At 41.1% G+C, this 23289-nt stretch overlaps 1 protein-coding gene across 1 annotated transcript in view; it reads left to right on the top strand.

The window, feature by feature from the left end:
• Positions 1–18778, top strand: part of cog2 (component of oligomeric golgi complex 2) — a 64131-nt gene extending 45353 nt beyond the window's left edge. Inside the window, exons 13-18 of the mRNA XM_073056578.1 lie at positions 1027–1230; positions 1804–1876; positions 3802–3944; positions 7058–7197; positions 9646–9826; positions 16653–18778. Of these exons, the coding sequence (XP_072912679.1) occupies positions 1027–1230; positions 1804–1876; positions 3802–3944; positions 7058–7197; positions 9646–9826; positions 16653–16754 (843 nt within the window). The 3' untranslated portion in view covers positions 16755–18778. The remainder of the gene's footprint in view (positions 1–1026; positions 1231–1803; positions 1877–3801; positions 3945–7057; positions 7198–9645; positions 9827–16652) is intronic.
• Positions 18779–23289: the final 4511 nt, after the last annotated feature.

The following is a 23289-nucleotide window of genomic DNA, read 5'->3' as shown; positions in this document are numbered from 1 at the left end:
AATTAGCTTTATTTGTCACACGTACATTGAAATTAGAAAGGTACGGTGAAATGTGTTTTTTGCTTCAAATGCCCAATGGCCTGAGGAAACTGGAACACCCAGAGGAAACCCATTCGGTCATAGGGAGAATGTGCAAATTCCATACAGACAATAGCGGAATTGAACTGGGAATGCTGGTGTTGTAAAGCATTGCCCTAATTGCTATGTTCTTGTGCAACAATCGATTCAAGTGATATTAAGCTCCACATCTGTCCCGATTATCTATCTTTCTGTCTTTAACCAATTTGCTTTCAATGGGTATAGGCCCACCCTTTTCCTCCCTTTGGGGCAACCTTTATTGATTTCAAAGTGTATTATTTACTGTATCATAGTGATTCAAAGTTCAAAATAAATTTATCATCAATATACCTGTATATATCACCACATTTTTTATTACTTAGTTCAGTCTAGTTTTTTGTACTGTGTCATGTAAACCATGGTCCTGAAAAACGTTGTCTCATTTTTACTATACACTGTACCAGCAGTTATGGTCGAAATGACAATAAAAGTTGACTTGACTTGATATACTACTCCGAGACTCATTTTCTTGCAGGCGTTCACAGTAGGTCAAAGAAATACAATAGAATCAATGAAAAACTACAAAGACTCACAAACAACCAATGTGCAAAACAGGATAAACTACAAATACAAAAAAAAACAAGTAATAATAAATAATATGAGTACCTGAGTTCTAGAGTACTTGAAAGTGACTCCATAGGTTGTGGAATCAGTTCAGTGTTGAGGTAAGTGAAGTTATCCACACTGGTTCAGGAGGCTAATGATTGAAAGGTATTAACTGTCCCTGAACTTGTTGGTGTGGGACCTAAGGCACCTGTACTTCCTGCCCAGTGGCAGCAATGATAAGAGAGTATGGTCTGGATGGTGGGAGTCCTTAGATGATGGACGTTGCTGTCTTGTGGAATCATTAATTTCTCAGTTTCCCTTTCCTCCCAAACATTTGGTTGCATATATTTTCTTTTTCCACAGTTGAAAACTGCATCATCAGACAAGGACCTTACTCACCATGGGATAAAACCTTTGTCCACCTTCAGCAACAACGTGTCATCCTCTTCAAATGGAAATGGTGAAGAGCTGGGAAGTGGGCAAGCCGCTGATGTGAAAACTGTTCCACCTCTCTCTGTGAATCAACTTGTGTACCTTGTTGCTGATTTAGACAAGGTTGAAGAGCAGGTATAGGAAAACTAATTTCATTCTGTTTTCCAAAAGTGTGCTTTCAGTTTTAGAACTATCAGAAACTTACATTGTCCTTGCAAATTACTTGTTGAAGTTAAAGTGCTTTTATTTTGGTTACCACTCCTCCATCAAAAGTGAGATTAGCCTCTGAATTCAGTTTTTCCTATTTAATAAGTTCGTACAGTCAAACCTGAATCTTTATCTCCGCCTGCAGGTCTTCTGTTTGGGTGTTGGGGAGGCAGTGAGTCCTATATGCCCTTGTTGGAATATAGTTAACTCTGCTGTATTGCAGACTGTAAAAACCACCCCAACTTTATGTCATTGACAAGGAAGGAGAGTGAAGTGAGTCAAAAGTTTCTATTGCTGAATGTGGACTCTTTGTAGTGCCCTCCATGGCCAATTGGCATTTCAACTTTTATTCCCTGGATAGATATATGAGCAGTGGTCACCATGATGATATACTATAGGCACAATGTCCTATCAGGATCTATATGTTCTTGGGTTGGGAGACAATGGATGTGCACACAATGCAGTAAATGTCTTACTTTGTCATTAAAATTTTCTTTTCAGCTTCCTGGCCTTTTAGACCTGATTAACCCAAGACTAGAAAAGATAGGGTTTCAGAATTTCTCTCTCATTTCTGGTAAGACCTTTTTTAAAAAATCAAGACAATTATTGAGGGGTGGGGAGGAATAATCATTGTCCTTCATGGTTTTGATCTGCTTTGTGCTACCGTATTGTTAGAGATTGACCAGGGAGAAAATCTGTGAGGATTTCAGGGTTTATTGAAGGGTTGGATGAGTGTTTTTTTGTATTAGACTTTGCTTCTCTCTTTCTGTCTAATTTAATGATTGATTGGTGGTAACATAATCGTATGGCAAAGTTTCATGTGATTTTGTTTCAATGTTTAACCGTGCTTCCAATTATTATATAAAGAAGAATATTTGTGTATTGTATTTTACAATCTTGGGATTGTATACCAAATAGCTTTAGAATCAATTAACTGCTTTTGGAATATAGTGGTTTTTATAGTTTAGGGAATACAGCCACCAATTTGCATATAGTCGTGTTTTTGGTAGTAATTGAAGCATACACTTTAGAAAATCAGGCTCTTTGCATAAGACCATGGAACCTTTAGCACCAAAATGGAAGTCTGGACAGGGCCATATGATAAGCTGGATGGGTATTTTTTCACAAGATGTTTTGTCTCAGCAGGGTGGAGCTATTTCTTTGAAAGATGGCATTTCTCACACTTTTGTTGCCCTCCGTATTATAATGGGTATGTCAGGTAATCTGGTCAAACCCTAGACTTGTAACCATAGGCTCCTAATCTAACCTAATCCTATGCTAACCCAATCATAATTGCCTGTTTGCTTGGGAAATGCTGTTCCTTCCATGTGTATTGGTAGAATAAAGACTTAGTTTGATTAAGTCTTTAAAAAATATTATAACACTTTTGCAAAGTGTCTTCCGTAATTTAAAGTGACTATTCTTTCAGCACACAAAGATATTGCACAAAACTATGTGAAGCAAGCATCTTAGCCAGAACAGTTGGTGATCTCCCTTCTCTTGGCCAAATAGTACATTTGGATTTTTAATAGTCAGCTAAACATCAAACCAGTAGGAGAATGAAAAATGGCTTCAGGAAGAGTCTGGTTTCCTCAGTGCCTCTTTCAGGTGTCAAGCTAGATTATACCCAGATCAGGGGATATTAAGAAGAGAGAACCCAATCCTTAATTTGTTTTATTTTCTGCAACAACTTGCTTTCTTAAATCTTGACTCATGTTGCCTCTGTAATCCCCTGTGAAAATAAATTTATTATTTCTTTTTACTAAGACTTTAGATAGACCCCACTTGGAGTACTGTGTTCAGTTCTGGTCACCTCATTACAGGAAGGATATGGATACTACAGAGAGAGCACTGAGGAGATTTACAAGGATGTTGCCTGAATTGGAGAGCATTGCTTATGAGAATAGGTTGACTGAACTTGGCCTTTTCTCCTTGGAGCATTGGAGGATGAGAGGTGACCTGATGGAGGTGTATAAGATGATGAGAGGTATTGATCGTGTGGATAGCCAGAGGCTTTTTCCCAGGGCTGAAATGGCTAACACAAGGGGGCATAGTTTTAAGGTACTTGGAACTCGGTACAAGGGGGATGTCAGAGATAAGTTTTTCACACAGAGAGTGGTGGGTGTGAGGAATGCACTGCCTGCAACAGTGGTAGAGATGGATACAATAAGGTCTTTTACGAGACTCTTAGATAGGTACATGGAGCTTAGAAAAATAGAGGTCTATGGGGTAGGGTAATTCTAGGCAGCTTCTAGAGTAGGTTACATGGTTGGCTTAACATTGTGGGACGAAGGGCCTGTAATGTGCTGAAGAGTTTCTATGTTTCTATTTCTGGTGGCAAACTCATAGACCAAAATCATTTCCTATCTCGTGTCACTACTTAAAAAAAGGCTGTGAAGAAAGCAGGGAACAAGTTATTCTTGAATTAAATATTGGCTTAATGATTATTCCCCAACTGATGTTAGTGTGTAATTGTGTTTATATTCCTCTCCCTACCAGAGGCACTGGCAGACTCTCAGACTTCTGTGAAAAACACTATACCTGCATTAAGTGATAAGATTGTTGAGGAAGTGAGCGAAGCCTGTTTCAGTTATCTTAAAAATGCTTCAGAAGTTCCTCGGCTCTATCGGAGGACTAACAAGGTGAGTAGTTAACTATTGTTTCGGCTTTTCATCCTTGTTTTTATTTTGTGGAAAAATAAACATCAAAAAATGAACATTATTAAACAAGGAACAGTTACAACATAGCCCTTATGGACCAGATGATTGATTTGGGCTCCAATATGTAGTGACTTATCATCACAACTATTTTTCTTGCCCTTAATTGCAACAATAAAATCAAATCCTGTAATTAGCTCTAATTATGGCACATAATTATTTAAATTCACAAATATTGATATTCTGTCTCTACTTAATATCCGAATTTCTACCAAAGGTGTAATTTTCAGTTCCCAAAGGATCTTCCTTATCTCAAATGTTCTTTCAACTTCCAAAGGCCTTTCCTACAACATTTTATGCCAATTGTTGCTGCAACACTTACACCTAAGGATTCCATTTCTTCCCCTTAAACGAGAGCCCTCACTAAGTTACTGATGATAAGTTATTAACTTGAAATATTAACCACTACCTTTGCTGCCTGAGTGTCTCCAGCAGACTATTTCAATGTGTCCAATATGTCTTTAGCTGCAAAATATACCAGAATTTTTGCACCGCTAAAAGGAACTTAGGGGTGCCATTCATGGGATTACTTGCAAGTTGAGAATGTTTTTCAAATTGGGTGTTGTTTGTGAATTAAAAGCAAGGGGTGAGCCTGTAAGGCTTGGGAAAGACTTTAACTTTTTTTTCAGAATGATGATAATAGAGTTTCTTTATTGAGGTCATTTTGTGTTCTACCTATGAATTGATGGTTAATTCAGTGTAATTAGCAATTAGAGATTTCCAATGCACAAAAATTAAATGCATGTCTAGTCTAGAGGTAACAATCGAGTGAAAGTGTGCTTCTTTCAGTCAGGAAGAAAAAAAATGCAAAGAAATGGCTGAGACAGTGGTAACAGTGATACTGTGGGATCAGACAACATTCCATCCTCAGTATGCTTGCCATGCCTCAGGCTTACCCGGGTCCAGTATAGTTACTGTAGACAATCTGGAAAATTGCCCAGGTACCCCTGTCACAGGAGACAGGAGACAGGAGAAATCCAATCCACCTATTTACCCCTTTTAAGTCTTGATTATCACAGAGTGATGAGAGCCATCCTCAAAGCACATTCACAAATAACTTACTTACTAAATTTGAACAGGAAGTTAACTGGACCACTCGCATGTCTACTATTGAAACAAGCATTGTCGGAGATTGGGTTTTCTGTGACCATTGTCTACCGTGGGGCACCGCAGTAGCATAGTGGTCAGCTCAACGCTAACACACCTCAGGGTCTGAGTTCAATTCCAATGCCATTTGTAAGGATCCTGTAGCCCTCCCCCTGTTGAATGCATGGGTTTTCCCTAGGTGCTCCAGTTTCCTTCTACAGGCCAAAGAGGTATCAGGTAGGTTAATTGGTTTTTGTAAGTTGTCCTGTGAGTACATTAGGGTTAAATCGGGGTTGCTGGGTGGCGTGGCCAGAAGGGCCTTTTCTGTGCTGTATATCTGAATAAATAAAAATAAGTAAATAAATTCACTTCCCTTACTGACTCTCAAGACATGATTGTCCGAAGGCACAGGTTAGGAATGTGAAGGAATGCTTACCACTTGCTTGGATCAATAACTCTTAAGAAACTTGATATTATCCAGGACAAAGTAGCCTTCTTGTTTGGCACCCCGTGAACCACTATAAACTTTTGTTCCCTCCATTACCAGTATACCTGTAATATACACTATACCACCTACAAAATGCACTGCCTCTGCTCACCTAGACTTCTGCAACAGCACTTCCCAATCTCAGGACCTCTACTACCTTGAAGAACAAGGACAGCGAACACCCAGGTTCCCCTTCAAGTCATGCACCATCCCTCTTTGAAAATATATAGTCTGTCCCTTGTTGCTGGGTCTAAATCCTTAGAGTACCTTTATTAAGGAGGTTTAAGAAGGGCAGCTCATCACTGATACTCAAATCTTGAAAAAGTGAATAGGTGAATTAAAAGAAACATGCACTGATCTGAATGGAGGAAGATTGATCAGGGCACCAATAGGCAGTACTGGAAATGTTATCATTTATGTTCTAATATTGTGGTATTAGCTGCAGCATGATTAGTAACATCACGCTGGTTGGAGTCAGTGTTGAATCCCAGCCCCACTCTAGACACTTGGCCATTTAATCTGAACTGGCACCTCCACTGCTACTTGAGAGAGTGTTCTTCACTTATAGACAATAGGTGCAGAAGTAGACCATTTGGCCCTTCGAGCCTGCACCACCATTTTGAGATCATGGCTGATCATCTACTGTCAATACCCGGTTCCTGCCTTGTCCCCATATCCCTTGATTCCCCTATCCATAAGATACCTATCTAGCTCCTTCTTGAAAGCATCCAGAGAATTGGCCTCCACTGCCTTCTGAGGCAGTGCATTCCAGACCCCCACAACTCTCTGGGAGAAGAAGTTTTTCCTTAACTCTGTCCTAAATGACCTACCCCTTATTCTCAAACTATGTCCTCTGGTACTGGACTCTCCCAGCATCTGGAACATATTTCCTGCCTCTATCTTGTCCAATCCCTTAATAATCTTATATGTTGCAATCAGATCCCCTCTCAATCTCCTTAATTCCAGCGTGTACAAGTCCAGTCTCTCTAACCTCTCTGCGTAAGACAGTCCGGACATCCCAGGAATTAACCTTGTGAATCTACGCTGCACTTCCTCTACAGCCAGGATGTCCTTCCTTAACCCTGGAGACCAAAACTGTACACAATACTCCAGGTGTGGTCTCACCAGGGCCCTGTACAAATGCAAGAGGATTTACACGAGTGTAAAGTCTTTCGGAAGAGGTGAAAATAAGAAACCATATCTAAGGAGGATGTAAAGGATTCCATGACATTATTTTAAAGGAAATTGGGAGAATTTTATTTGCTATTCTTGCCAATATAATCCCTTAGCTAACATCACAAAGCTGAGTAAGCTAACAAGAACATTAAAGGATTGTTGTGCAGAAGCTATCTGAATTTACCTGGCTTAAAACCTATAATCTCTCCACCATGTGATAAGGGCCATCCCTTTTGTCATGAAGTGTGTGTCTATCTTAAGATATTTCATTGTGTTTTGTTTTGGTCAGGAAGTGCCCACCAAGGCTTCCTTGTATGTAGAGAATGCTTTGAAACCCCTGTACAACCTTCAAAGTCAATATAAAAGTGTCGTAAAAGCAAACAGGATACAGGAGTGGTTATCGTGTGCTCTTAGAATTAGCACGGAAAGGTAAGCATTTCATGGTATATTGTCTCCTAAGTAGTCCACTTTATAACATTGCTACAGTATAAATCCTTCTGAATATCCAAGGTGCAGTACTGGGGAAGCCTTGTACATTAGAAAGGTGCTTCTGATGTGCTGAATTGTATTCTTATTATGAATGTTCGGTGGATGTTAACAATCATACTTGATGGGCTGAATGGCTTGATTCCTGTCCTATGTCGTAATCCCATGACAAATTTGAGAAGAGTGCTGAGCTTTTCTGGTTATGAAATTGCTTCTTCATGTTTCCACCGAGAATTCATTTCAGAGCTGCGTCCGCCTTTCAACTTGTAAGGCACACAGCTCTGAATATCCCTTCCTAATTCAGTTTGCTTTTCCACCAACAGCACAGCAATAGACAGGCCATTTGGCCCACGATGTGATGCCAGTTTATACTAAATGTTCTCCTCCTGTGTTTCATCCATATGGCTCCATATTCATATCCCTTCATATTCATGTGTCTATCTAAAAGCCTCTTAGACTTCACTGAACTGCCAGCTTCCACTAATACCCCTGGTAACCTATTCCAGGCAGCTACCACTCTCTACATAAAAATAAACTTGCCCCTCACAAAGCCTTTAAACACTTCACTTCTTTCAATATTCTGGGATGTATGCCATCTTGCCTATGGGATTTAACTTTAACAATGATTTTCAGGATACCCATCATTACCTCATCCTTAATCTCACTATGTCCCAGCACATTAGCATGCCCTACTCTGCCTTCACTATCCTCCAAATCCTTCTCCTCCATAAGTACTGTTACAAAGTACTCATGAGTACCTCAGCCACTTGCCCTGGTTCCAAACACAAATCCTTGATTGGACCTATTCCCTCCTTGGTTATCCTCCCTTTCTTAATATAATTATAAAATACCTTTGGATTCTCCTTGATCCTGTTCACTAAGGGCATTTCATGGTTTCTTTCGGCCTTCGTATTGCCTGCTTGTGCATTTTGCTGCTGTCGTTATATTCCACAAGGCCCCAGTCTGATTTAACCTTTCTAAATCTTAAGTATGCTTCCATTTTTTCCTGACTGAATTTAGGACCTCTCTCAACATCTGTTGTCCCCTTACCTTAACATCCTTGTCCTTACTCCTTATCGGAACATGCTGATCTTCAACTCCGATCAGCTGATATTTATACAACTCCCACATGTCAGATATGTAATTGCCCAATAGCAACTGCTCCCAATCAATGCCCCTTAGCTGCTGTCTTACCCCGTTGTAATTTGCCCTCCATCAAGATCTGATTTTATCCTTACTCATAACCATCTTAAAACATAATGAGTTATGGTCGCTGCTCCCAGAATGTTCAGTTACGGCCAGGTGTGTCACCTGGCCTGACTCATTTTCCAAAAACCTGGTCCTCTAGTTGGACTCCCCATGTATTGTTTCTAGCACCCATCTAGGATGCTTTGAAGAAATCCTGCCCCATCTAAGTCTCTTAAATGAAGGAAGTTCCAGTCAATGCTGGGGAAGTTAAACCCCCCCCCCCCCCATTATGACAACCCTATTGCATTTACAGCTTTCCATAAAGTGTCTACATTATCTGTTCCTCTATGTCTTGGTGGATATCAGGGTGTCTGTAGTATAATCCCATCAGAGTACTGTTTCAAAGCTCCTTCCAAGTTGCCTCTGCGAATAAGCCCTGTAGTGTGGCTACTATCAGTACTGCTGTGACATTCTTCATTATCACCTTCTATCACATTTAAGACACTGAAACCCAGAACTTTGAGTTGATTGTCCTGTCCTCAATGTAAACTGGTCTCTGTAATGGCAACAACGTTGTAATTCAGTGTACTGGCGACAACATTGTAGCTCCATGTATGTAATCCCACTCTACTGGACAATCTGAAAAGCCCACCTAGACTAGATGGGCCAAAGGGCTTGTTTCTGTTCTATAGTGTTCTATTACTCTATGAAGGTGACAGTAACTCAGATAACCACACATTACAACAGTGGTGTGCAGAATAGATGTCCGAACACACACATGTGAAGTGAAACAGTAGCAGAAAACTACATCGCGATCCACTCCTGCAGCCAATTTATTAGTTGCACTCCTGTACCTAACAAAGTGGCCACTGAATATAGAGTTTAGAAAGTCTTATTGATACCTGGTAAAATAGCCATTCCTTTGATGAACAGCAATGGTAGTACTTAGAGTAGATGATTTGTCAAAGGGCAGTTGTTTAAATTCACAAAATTGCAATTAGTTTGAAGGCACTTGGTTTCTGTTTCCCAAAGTCACAATTATTGAAGGAACAGTGATAATTAAGACTGGTCCTAAAGTGAAGTCTAGATGAAGGGAGGATGGTCTTTGGTTCTTCCAGTCATGATTAATCAATGGCACTTTTAGAGCATAATGTCAGGGGAACAATTGTTCAATAAACTCAGGCTTCTGCTTCCTTTCTCAAGGTATTATGAAACAGTTTCTGATGTTCTAAGCTCTGTTAAAAAGATGGAGGAGAGTCTCAAACGACTGAAGCAAGCAAGAAAATCTGCAGCTCCAAGCAACATGGGAACAAACAGTGGCATCAGTGACGATAACAAAATCAGGTTGCAATTTGCTCTGGATGTTGAGTACCTATGGGATCAAGTAAGTCACCTATGATTCCCTAGTCCAATTAGGTTAGAAGAAAATTTTATAAATCCAATTACATGGTATAAGATCAAAACACTTAGGTACTGGTTGGTCGTAGGGAAAGATGTGCTGATCTTCAGTTTTGTTAGACTTTTGCAGTTTCATTTAAAGTAACTCAAAAGGCATGTGGTTTATAAGTACAGCTCACTTATTAAGAAAGTTACATCTAGTACAAAGAAGTCGTATTTAACAAAGGGGATTGTGATGCTGAATCTTGCTCTTTTCACTTGCTGTGTTCTGAAGAACTTAGAGCTCCTGTACTCCTGCAACACCACCCCAGCACTAGTAGGGGAAAGAGGATGTAAGCAGCAATAATTTGTGAATTTCATTAAATGGAAATTGATGTTACCCCAAACTGCTGTAATGTTGGGTTTACTGTGTATCCCCTCATCTGTGTTGTTCTGGTGATAAGCGATCGAGATACTGCCCTCAGATCGGGGGATAAGACGGGTCTCAGGTTAGGCAGTGTTGCACCTTCCTGTGCCATCAGGAAAGCAAAATGAGATTATTCACAGAGAATATACAGTCATTTCTGTGACACCAGAAACACAAGGCATTCAGACCTAATGGACTACAAGTCCACACTGCGCGTCAGCAACAGCAGCATTTCTCTATCTGATAGTCTGAATGTCTTTTACGCTCGGATTGGTGCATGGAACGATGTGCCAGCAGGGAAGGCCTCTTTGCCCCTGAGGAGCAGGCTGATAGCAGCTGATACAAGGAAGACCCTGCGAGGGTCAACCCACGTAAAACTGTGGGGCCTGATAACATACCAGGTCAGGTGCTGACGGTCTGTGCAGCCCATTTAACTGAATTTCTAACAGAAATCTTCAACATCTCTCTGGAGCGATCCATTGTCCTCTCAGGCTTCAAAGTGGCTACCATCATCATAGTGTCCAAGAGGGCGACAGTAACCTGCCTCAACGACTACTGTCCAGTGGTACTGACCTCAACAATAATGAAGTGCTTTGAGTGGCTGGCCATAAGATCACATTAAATCCCATCCTCCTGCTTCATTGGACCCTTTCCATTTTGCTTATCACTCAAATCAATCCACTGACGATGCTATAGTGTCTGTACTGCATTCCTGTCCCACCTGGGAAATGGTGCCTCATATGCCAACATGCTGTTTATTGACTTCAGCTCAGCATTCAATACGATCATATCTCAGAAGCTGGTGGGTAAACTGTCCTGTTGCGTATCAACACCTCTCTCTGTAACTGAACTTGTTGACAGAATGGCCACAGTCAGTCCATGTTGGCAGAAATATATCTACCTGTATCACGCTGAGTTCTAGCGCTCCCCAGGGCTGTGTGCTCAGCCCGCTGCTGTTCACGTTGCTGATGCATAACTGCATTGCTGGATCCAGTTCAAACTAAATCATCAAGTTTGCTGATGACAAAACTGTGATTGGCCCCATCAACAACAATGACAAGATGTACAGAGAGGAGGTAGAGTGGCTGGTAGAAAGGTGCAAGCACAACAGCTTGAGTCTCAACATGGACAGCACCAAAGGGGTGATTGTGGACTTCAGTAAGGTGCAGGGTGACCACTTCTCACTGCACATACACGGCTCCTCCGTGGAAAGAGTTAGGAGCACTAAGTTTCTGGAAGTGCACATAATGGACAATCTCACTTGGTCCCTCAACACCACCTCTTTGGTCAAAAAGGCACAACAGCATCTCCACTTTCTGAAATGATGGAGGCGAGTGACACTCCTTTCACCCCCCCCCCCCCCCACCAGTTTTAACAGGGGCACAATTGAGAGTGTCCTGACAAGCTGCATCACTGTCTGGAATGGCAATTGCAAGGCACCTAACCACAAGTTCCTACAGAGAGAATCCACAGGGTCTCTCTTTCAGCCATTAGAGATATTTATCAGGAGCGCTGTGTGCACAGGGCCATTAGCATTGGCAGTGATCTTTTCCATCCGTCCAGCAATCTCTTTGACCCCCTACCATCAGGCAGGATGTACTGTAGCATTAGTACAAGAACTGTTAGGACAGGAAACAGCTTCTTTCCCCAGGCTGTAAGACTACTGAACTCCCTGTCACCACCCAGATCTCATCTTGTATTATAGGCACTTAATATTTGTTAATTTATTTGTGATCATATTACTTTATGTGCCGCTTAGTCTGGAAGGATAGTGTCTTGATTGATGCTATACATGTGTACAGTTAAATGGCATTAAGCTTGAACCTGGTCATACTCTGTTCTCACTACTACTGTTGGGCATGAGGTACAAGAGCCTTAGGTCACACACAGCTAGGTTCAGGGACAGTTATTGTCCTACAACAATGAGGCTTCTGAACCAGCATGGAAAACTTCACTCAGCTCAACTCTGAACTGAATCCTCAACCTGCAGACTTACTTTCCAGGGCTCTACAACTCATGTTCTGAGTATTACTTATTTGTTTGTTTGTTTGTTTATTTATTTATTGCACAATTTGTCTTCTTTTCTAGAGCCATAGACTTGTAGAGCACTACAGCTCAGATAAAGGCTATTCGGCCCAAATAGTCACTGCCAAACAATTAATTTGCCTAGTTACATCAACCTGCACCCTAACCATAGCCTTCTGTGCCCTCTCACATCCATGTACCTATCCAAATTTCTCTTAAAGGTTGAAATTAACCCCAAATTCACCACTTGTGCTGGCATCTCATTCTGCACTCTCACCACCCTCTGAGTGAAGAAGTTCCCCAAATTCCCCTTAAGCATTTCACCATTCACTCTTCACCTCCAGTTGTAGTCTTGCCCAGCTTCAGTGGAAAAAGCCTGCTTGCATTTATCCTATCTATACCCCTGATGATTTTGTATTCTTCTATCAAATCTCCCTCATTCAAGGGATTAAAGTTCTAGCCTACTCAACCTTTCCCTATAACTCACATTCTCAAGTCCCGGCAGCATGCTTATAAGTTTCCTCTGTACTCTTTCATTATTATTCACATCTTTCCTGTTGGTACACGACCAAAACTGCACACAATACCCCAAATAGGCCTTAGCAACATGTTACACAATTTCAATGTACCATCCAAACTCCTGTATTCTACACATTGATTTATGAAGGCCAGTGTGCAAAAAAACTCTCTCTACGACCCTGTCTATCTGTGACACCACTTTCAAGGAATTATGAATCTCTATTCTCAGATCCCTCTGTTCTACTGCATTCCTCAGTGCCCTACTGCTCATCGTGTAAGACCTACTCTGGCTGATTCTCCCAAACTGCAACATCTCACATTTGTCTGCATTAAATTACATCTGCCATTTTACCTCCCATTTTTCCAGCTGGTTCGGATCCCACTGCAAGCTTTAATAATTTTCCCTGCTGTCCACTATCCCCCAATCTTGGTGTCATCTGCAAATTAGCTGATCCAGTTCACCATATTATCATTCAGATCGTTGATATAGATGACAAACAACAATGGACCCAGCACCGATCCCAGTGACACATCATTAGTCAGAGAGGCAACCATCTACCACCACATTCCGGCTTCTTCCTTGAAGCCAATATATAATCCAGTTTACTACCCCATCTTGAATGCCAAGCACTGAACCTTATTGAGCAACCTCCCATGTGGGATCTTGTTAAATGCCTTGCTAAAGTCCATGTAGACAACATCTACTGCCTTGGCTTCATCAACTTTCCTGGTAACTTCCTTCAAAAACTCTTTGATTGGTTAGATACAACTTACCACACACAAAGTCATGTTGACTATCACTAACCAGTGCCTGTCTATCCAAATACTCATATATGCAATCCTTTAGAACACCTTCCAAAAGCTTATCCGTTACTGACGTCAGGCCCACCGAACTCTAGTTTCCTTGCTTATTCTTAGAGCTTTTCTTAAACAACGGAACAGCATTAGCTATCATCTAATCTTCCAGCGCCTCACTGTGGCTAAGTAGATTTCAAATGTCTCCACTAGTGCAATTCTCTGCACATCAGTTTCTGCACTTGCCTCCCACAGGGTCTGAGGAAACACCTTGTCAGGCCCTGGGGATTTATCCACCTTAACTTGTCTCAAAACAGCAATTCATCTGTAATTTGTATAGGGTCCATGACCTGCTTCATTGCCTCTCTTCTATAAACTCAGAGTCCGTTTTCTGAGTAAATACTGATGCAAAACGTCCATTTAAGATCATACCCATTTCTTTAGACTCTGTGCATAGATTACCGCTGTGATCTTCCAGAGGACCAATTTTGCCCCTTGCTATCCCTTTGCTCTTAATATATCTGTGGAAGCTCTTAGGATTCTCCTTCACCGTGTCTGCTGGAGCAAATGCATATCATCTTTTAGCCCTCCTGGTTTCCTTCTTAAGTGTTCTCTTGCATTTCTTACACTCCTTGAGTACCTCATTTGTTCCTTACTGCCTATACCTGCTAAGCACTTCCTTTTTCTTAATTAGGGTCTCAATATCTCTCAAAAATAAGGTGTCCCTAAATCTGTTATCCTTGTCTTTCATTCTGACTGGAACTTACAAACTCTGTACTATCACATTTTTGCTTTTGAAGACCTCCCACTTAGCAAGTACACCTTTGCCAGAAAAGGACCTGTCCCAGTCCGCATTTGCCAGATCTTTATGTTACCATCAAAATTGACCTTTCTCCTTCAACCCAAGGATGAAACCTATTCTTTTCCATAATTACATTGAAACTAATGGCATTATGATCATTAGATGCTAAGTATTCCCCTACACAAACCTCTGTCACCTGCCCTTTCTCAGTCTCTAGTAGGAGATCTAGTATTGCTCACTCTCTAGTTGGGACTTCTATGTACTGATCAAGAAAACTTCCCCGAACACATTTGACAAACTTTTTCCCAGTTCCTTTACAGCTGGGAGTCCCATTCAATAGGTGGAAAGTTAAAATCTCCTGCTATCACAGCCTTTTATTTCTTGCAACGATCTGGTTCACATCCCCCTGCAACTCTAGTTTAAACCACATCACCGAGTCCAGAACTAGTAAATCTTCCCACTAGGATATTAGTCCCCCTCCAGTTCAGGTGCAAACCTTCTCTTCCATACAGGTCCCACCTTCCCTGGAAGAGAGCCCAATGATCGAAAAATCTGAAGGAAGCTCTCCCTCCTGCACCAACTCCTTAACCACTTGTTAAACTGTACAATCTTCCTATTTCTGCCCTCCCTAGCATGTGGTACACGTAGTAAACCTGAAATCACAACTCTGGGGTCCTGTTTAACTTAGCACCTAATTCCCTGAACTCACTTTACAGGATGACAACTGTCTGCTGTGGACTCAGTCCAAGATGTCCCTGACCCTGGCATACGGGGATCTTGTTCTCATCTACAGAACCTCCTTTCTGTTTCCTAACCAATGAATTACCTATCATTACAGCTCATCAATTTTCCCCCTTCCCTTCTGAGCCACAGAGCCAGACTCAGTGCCAGAGACCTAACCGTTTTCCTCTGTTAGGTCATTCCCCCTCCCCCCACCTACCAAATTCTTTCCAAAGCAATATATCTTTTGTTGAGGGGAACGCCCACAGGGCTGCCTATCCCTTCTCCCTCTCCTGACGGTACCTTATCCAGCACCTTGGGCGTAACTACTTTCTTGTATGTCCTGTTTATAGACCCCTCAGTCTCCCGAATGATCCGGAGATCATCCATTTCAAGCTCCAACTCCTTAACGTGGTCTGATAGAAGCTGCAGCTGAATGCACTTCTTGCAGTTGCAGTTGTTAGGACACCAGAGTTTTCCCTGCCTTCCCACACCCTGAGAGAGGAGCATTGCAGTATCCTGTTTGGCATCCCCTCTGCTCTAAATGTGCAATAAGGAAGATATAAAGGACAAATAATGAAAAAGAAAATACCTACGGCCTACACTGCATCTATCAGCTAAAGTCACAACTCCCCACTCCAATACTAGCCCACTAACACAATGGCTGCTCTGCCTAAACCTAACTTCTTTTTATTGGCCCTTGCCTAGTGCCTAATTATGCGCAATCCAATGTCTCCTCGGGAACTGTGGCACCCAAAATGTGCCAACGGTCCCCACTCGTTATTTTTAACTCTTCCTCTAGGCAATCCAGTGACTCTTCAGGACAGTGCTGTGCTAAGTATGTTGAGTGCACCACTCACTTCTTTTAACCTCTCTGTCCCTCTGTGCACTCCAATGACTTCTCGGGACTGAGGTGTGCAGAATGAGCATTTTGCACATTGGTTGTTTGTAAGTCTTTGTATATGTATAGTTGTTCATAAATTTTACTGTATTTATTTTCCCATAGATGCCTGCAAGAAAATGATTCTTAAAATAGTATATGGTGACATGTACATACTTTGATAATGAGTTTTCTTTGAATTCTCAGAAGTTCAAAGCTCAAAGTACATTTATGTCACTATATGCTACCCTGAGATTCATTTTCTAGCAAACATTCACAGAGAACAAAGAAATATAATGGAATCAATGAAAAACTACACACAAAGACTGATAAGCAGCCAAAGTACAAAAGAAGGTGAACTGTGCGAATGCAATAAATAAATAAATAACGCTGAGCACTTGAGTTGTGTAGTCTTTGGAAGTGAGTCAATGGCTTGTGTTCCGTGATTAGTTCAGTGTTGAAGAGAGTGAAGTTATCCATGCTGGTTCAGGATCCTGATGATTGGAGGGTAATAACTGTTACTGAACCTGGTGAACCAAGGCTCCTGTACCTCCTTCCTGATGGTAGCAATGAGAAGAGAGCATGGCCCTAAAGGTGGCCTTGATGATATATGCTGATTTCTTGACTTGACCTTGATCAATCATATTTGCCTTTCTGTTTCCCAGGTGCAGAAACTGGGGCTGCAGATGTCATCCTTCACACAGTTTGCAGCTCTGCTGGATGTAGCTCAAGCTGCGAAAGCTATGGCTACAGTGGAGCCTGTCTGACAGACTGCCAAAGCCAGGGAGAAACAACAACTTCGCTATCCAGTGCAACTTCATAACAAATGGTTCTTCGGACCTGCTGCTTTACTACCACAGTTTACACCTCTACTTCGCACCATGGGCGTGTTTTAATCTCGCCCCCCGCCCCCCCCCCCCCCCCGAAGTCAGAGCTGTGGTAAAGTATTCATGAAGGTGGACTGTAAATCTCTGAAGATTGCTTGTGCAATATTGGTATGGAGTTACTGAATGGTAATTCTTTCTTCTACTTGTAAATATCTGGAGATCTGGATAACATGTTGAGGTTACATTGTCTGCATCAGGCGAGTGCAATTTTTATTTTCACACATTACAAATATAACCATATAACCATATAACAATCACAGCACGGAAACAGGCCATTCCGGCCCTCCTAGTCCGTGCCGAACTCTTAATCTCACCTAGTCCCACCTACCCGCACTCAGCCCATAACCCTCCACTCCTTTCCTGTCCATATACCTATCCAATTTTACCTTAAATGACACAACTGAACTGGCCTCTACTACTTCTACAGGAAGCTCATTCCACACAGCTATCACTCTCTGAGTAAAGAAATACCCCCTCGTGTTTCCCTTAAACTTTTGCCCCCTAACTCTCAAATCATGTCCTCTCGTTTGAATCTCCCCTACTCTCAATGGAAACAGCCTATTCACGTCAACTCTATCTATCCCTCTCAACATTTTAAATACCTCGATCAAATCGCCCCCCCTCAACCTTCTACGCTCCAATGAATAGAGACCTAACTTGTTCAACCTTTCTCTGTAACTTAAGTGCTGAAACCCAGGTAACATCCTAGTAAATCGTCTCTGCACTCTCTCTAATTTATTGATATCTTTCCTATAATTCGGTGACCAGAACTGTACACAATATTCCAAATTTGGCCTTACCAATGCCTTGTACAATTTTAACATTACATCCCAACTTCTGTACTCAATGCTCTGATTTATAAAGGCCAGCGTTCCAAAAGCCTTCTTCACCACCCTATCTACATGAGACTCCATCTTCAGGGAACTATGCACTGTTATTCCTAGATCTCTCTGTTCCACTGCATTCCTCAATACCCTACCATTTACCCTGTATGTTCTATTTGGATTATTCCTGCCAAAATGTAGAACCTCACACTTCTCAGCATTAAACTCCATCTGCCAACGTTCAGCCCATTCTTCTAACCGGCATAAATCTCCCTGCAAGCTTTGAAAACCCACCTCATTATTCACAACACCTCCTACCTTAGTATCATCAGCATACTTACTAATCCAATTTACCACCCCATCATCCAGATCATTTATGTATATTACAAACAACATTGGGCCCAAAACAGATCCCTGAGGCACCCCGCTAGTCACTGGCCTCCATCCCGATAAACAATTATCCACCACTACTCTCTGGCATCTCCCATCTAGCCACTGTTGAATCCATTTTATTACTCCAGCATTAATACCTAACGACTGAACCTTCTTAACTAACCTTCCATGTGGAACTTTGTCAAAGGCCTTGCTGAAGTCCATATAGACTACATCCACTGCCTTACCCTCGTCAACATTCCTCGTAACTACTTCAAAAAATTCAATAAGGTTTGTCAAACATGACCTTCCACGCACAAATCCATGCTGGCTACTCCTAATCAGATCCTGTCTATCCAGATAATTATAAATACTATCTCTAAGAATACTTTCCATTAATTTACCCACCACTGATGTCAAACTGACAGGTCTATAATTGCCAGGCTTACTTCTAGAACCCTTTTTAAACAATGGAACCACATGAGCAATACGCCAATCCTCCGGCACAATCCCCGTTTCTAATGACATCTGAAAGATCTCCGTCAGAGCTCCTGCTATCTCTAAATATGATTGGAATCAAATCTCCAAACACGAAAACTGTGGTTATTTTATCAAGGGTTGAGAAGAATGTAAAGCATAATTGTAATTTCTGCTATATCAATGATTTACCAACATATTTAAATAAATTAACAAGGAAATCTGGAGAAATTTCTTGTCTGAGTAATGGTTTAATGCCAAACGTGGCTGAGCTGTATAGTGGATAGGCATTTAAAATACTGAGGTGTTATTAAGGGAAGCTTCACTCAGTGGCCACTATATTAGTCCTAATAAAGTGGCCACGAGTGCACGTTCGTGGTCTTCTGCTGCTGTAGCGCATCCACTTTAAGATTCGACATGTTATGTGTTTGAGATGCTCTTCTGCACATCGCTGTTATAATGCATGATTATTTGAGGTACTGTCACCTTCCTGTCAGCTTGAACCAGTCTGGCCATTCTCCTCTGCCCTCTCATTAACAAGGCATTTTCACCCACAGAATTGCCACTCACTGGATGCTTTTGTTTCTTGCACCATTCTCTGTAAACTCTAGAGAGTGTTGTGCATGAAATTCCAGGAGATGACGGTTTCTGAGATAGTCAATCCACCCCATCTGGCATCAAAAATCATTCCACGATCATAGTCATGTAAATCACATTTCTTCCACCATCTGATGTTTGGTCTGAACAACAACTGAACCTCTTGACCATGTCTGCATGTTTTTGTACATTGACTTTGTTGCCACATGATTAGGTTTATTTTTACAAGACTGTTTAGTGTCTTTTTCACAGTTAATGGATAAATATGATATCTCTAATACACATTTTTTCAGGTATTTACAGGTTAGGAATTTCTTACATGATTTTTTTTACCAAATTACCCCTTGGTTTGCTCTTTAAATTTGGCTTATGTTATTTTTCAGTTTAAACCTTTTCAAAAACGATTAATAGCTATCATTTATAAACAGTTAATGAATGCCCGCACATCACCTAATGATAGGGTTCAACTTACCTGGGAAGTAGAACTTCAACATTCACTCTCAGATAACCAATGGAGTAAAATTTATTAGATAGATAGATACTTTATTCATCCCCATGGGGAAATTCAACATTTTTTTCCAATGTCCCATACACTTATTGTAGCAAAACTAATTACATACAATACATAACTCAGTAAAAATATGATATGCATCTAAAATCACCCTCTCAAAAAGCATTAATAATAGCTTTTAAAAAGTTCTTAAGTAGTTTACTTAAATACATTGAGTCCTAACCCCGGCACTTTAACATATCTTACTCCTGGCGGTTGAATTGTAAAGCCGAATGGCATTGGGGAGTATTGATCTCTTCATCCTGTCTGAGGAGCATTGCATCGATAGCAACCTGTCGCTGAAACTGCTTCTCTGTCTCTGGATGGTGCTATGTAGAGGATGTTCAGGGTTTTCCATAATTGACCGTAGCCTACTCAGCGCCCTTCGCTCTGCTACCGATGTTATACTCTCCAGTACTTTGCCAACGACAGAGCCCGCCTTCCTTACCAGCTTATTAAGATGTGAGGCGTCCCTCTTCTTAATGCTGCCTCCCCAACACGCCACCACAAAGAAGAGGGCGCTCTCCACAACTGACCTATAGAACATCTTCAGCATCTCACTACAAACATTGAATGACGCCAACCTTCTAAGGAAGTACAGTCGACTCTGTGCCTTTCTGCACAAGGCATCTGTGTTGGCAGTCCAGTCTAGCTTCTCGTCTAACTGTACTCCCAGATACTTGTAGGTCTTAACCTGCTCCACACATTCTCCATTAATGATCACTGGCTCCATATGAGGCCTAGATCTCCTAAAGTCCACCACCATCTCCTTGGTCTTTCATCTATCTGCGCACGCCATATTTTAATTCAGTTTAAGATAGTACACAGGGCCCGTATGTCCAAACATAAATTGGCGCATATTTTTCCTAATATATGCCCTATTTGTGACAGATGTAACGCAGAAGTGGCTACTCTAACCCATATGTTTTGGTCATGTGTAAGTTTAAATAATTTTTGGAGGGATGTGTTTGGAATATTATCTAAAGTTATAGATATGGATGTTCAACCTAATCCACACAGCAATTTTTGGGATTTTTCCAGAGGAAGCAAGCAAAGTGTCTGCTTCCGCCCAACATGTGATAGCATTTTCAACTTTACTGGCTGGGAGAGCTATTTTGCTACACTGGAAAGAATCTAATTCGCCCACTGTTTTCTATTGGCTCTCCTCCATCATGTCATGTTTAAGTTTGGAGAAAATTAGAAGTCGGACATTTGATACATCCTTTGATTTTGAACAATTCTGGCGACCCTTTATTCAATACTTTCACATGATTTAATTTATCTTTATTTATTTACTTTTCTTTATTCTCTTTGGAGAATATCCTTATCCATGAAGGTTTGGAAATGACTGGAAGGATGTGTTTTTTTTTCTCTCTTTTTTTTAAAAAAGCTTATCCTCAATTGGACTGCCCAATCTTTCTTTTTCTTTCTTTTCTTTTTCTCTTTTTTTTGTTTCAGTTTAGTTAGTGGGGTTTTTCTTTCCCTATTAATAAAATTTCCAATTTTTTTTACGATTGCCATGAGGAGTTGTAATTTCTTTCTGACCATTGTATATATAACAGCATAGTATATTACCTATTTGATTTTGATATTATATACTTCCTGATTTTACGATTGCTGTTTATATGTCTTTTATATTATCTATTTGTTAAACTTCTCTTTCGATTTGTATATTCTTTATTTGAAAATCAATAAAAAAGATTAAAAAATGAAATGAAATGAATGATTAGCTGTTTAGATAATTGCATTAATAAGCAGATATACCTATCAAGTCAAGTCTTTTGTTGTCATTTTACTATGTACATGTAGGTTTCAATTGGTACATTTAGTGTCAAAAAATGTATATAATATATGACCTGAAATTCTTTTTCACATATATAATGTATATAACCATATAATGTACAGGTTGACCTTCTATAATCCGGCACCATTGGGACCTGAGGAGTGCCAGATTAGTGAAAATGCTGAATTACAGAAGGATCACATTAAGCAATAGCTGCCCGCCTCATCATACCTTTAAAATATCATGTAAATCAGTACGTTAGATAATAACAAAACAGAAATATTGAATGAGTAGCAAGTGAAATTTTAATAAAGTAATAATCTGTATAGGCACAGATAACTTATACAGAACTGTTGAGCACGTCTTCTTCTAAAGGGAGAGGTTTAATATACCTTCAGGCAGTTACATGTCTGCAAGTGTGGGGTTGTCAGGATCATCAACATCTTCATCTTGAAAAATGAGTGAAGCATCAGGAACTGGTGCTAAAACTGGCACAACAGTTTCTTCAAAAACTGTTGATGTTGGTAGCAGCACATCTGGATGAGCAGAAGCAGAAGTTGGCGAAAGGAGGTCTTCTATACGCTACATTTCACGCGACCGCCAGACAGCTGGGGATTTGGCGCTGGGCTCTTCCCTCTTCACTCACAGTTACTGAGGGAATCCTTGTTAGTTTCTTTTCCTCCACTTAGTAATATGCTTAAATTCAGCAGGTCGCCACGTCTGATCTGAGATCGTAGGCAGAAGAGAATGGAGCGCCGGCCGGGTGACACTGGAGAGCAGTGCGCGACTGCCGGCAGGTGGGTGAGAAGGCAGACCGACCCAGCACGCAAATGATATTAATAAATGCTGGAAAACAAGCAGGAATCACCTGTCTGTGCTTACAAGAGCGCGCCAACATGTGAACAGATCTAGCACAACCAAAATAACATGTAGCAGATTGGTACGGTGGCCCGGGAAATTTGAAATTACAGTTGTGCGGAAAATTTGAAATCAGTGCTGGATTATCAAAGGAACCAGATTATTGGTAGTCGAATTAGTGAAGGTCAACTGTATATAGACGCAAGACAATGTTTCTTCAAACCAGGATTTAAAGCACAATAGTACACATAACACACGATAACTTATGAAGGTAACGATAAAATCTACAGATGGATCACACATAAATAACAAACTAAAGTGTATTGATAATAAATTCTGTAAGGTACAGAACAGATTAAGAAAAAAATGCATTGAGCGTATGCTATGTAATTCTAGCTAATATTAAAAACAGTTGCTGTATAACTGGAAAAAATTAAAAAATCACAAAATGCTGGCAGAACTCAGCAGGCCAGACAGCATCTATGGGAGGAGGTAATAACGACGTTTCGGGCCGAAACCCTTCATCAGGAGTGAAGTAACATGGGATGGTCGAGGGGGGATAAGAAGTGGGGGGAGGGATAAAGTAGAGAGCTGGGAAGTGATAGGCTGGAGGGAAATGGGCTATGGGAAATAAAAGAGAAAGAAAGGTAGGGCTGGGGGGAGAGATTATAGTGAGGGGGGGAAAGAGAGAGAAAGAGAACCAGACTAAAATAATAGGGATATGGGGGTAAGGGTGGGGGGCAGGGGCATCAACGGAGGTCAGTGAGTTGGATGTTCATGCCGGCAGGAAGGAGGCTACCTAGACGGGAGATAAGGTATTGTTCCATCGACCTGCGTGTGGCTTCATCTTGACGGTAGAGGAGGCCATGGACAGACATGTCGGAGTGGGAGTGGTCTGTGGAATTGAAGTGTGTGGCCACAGGGAGATCCCGCCACCGCTGGAGGACCGAGCGC

Source organism: Hemitrygon akajei, chromosome 9, assembly GCF_048418815.1.
Source record: "Hemitrygon akajei chromosome 9, sHemAka1.3, whole genome shotgun sequence".
Classification (NCBI taxonomy): Eukaryota; Metazoa; Chordata; class Chondrichthyes; order Myliobatiformes; family Dasyatidae; genus Hemitrygon; species Hemitrygon akajei.
The sequence above is the reverse complement of the archived record's forward strand: the minus strand, read 5'-3'. Positions and strand labels throughout refer to the sequence as shown.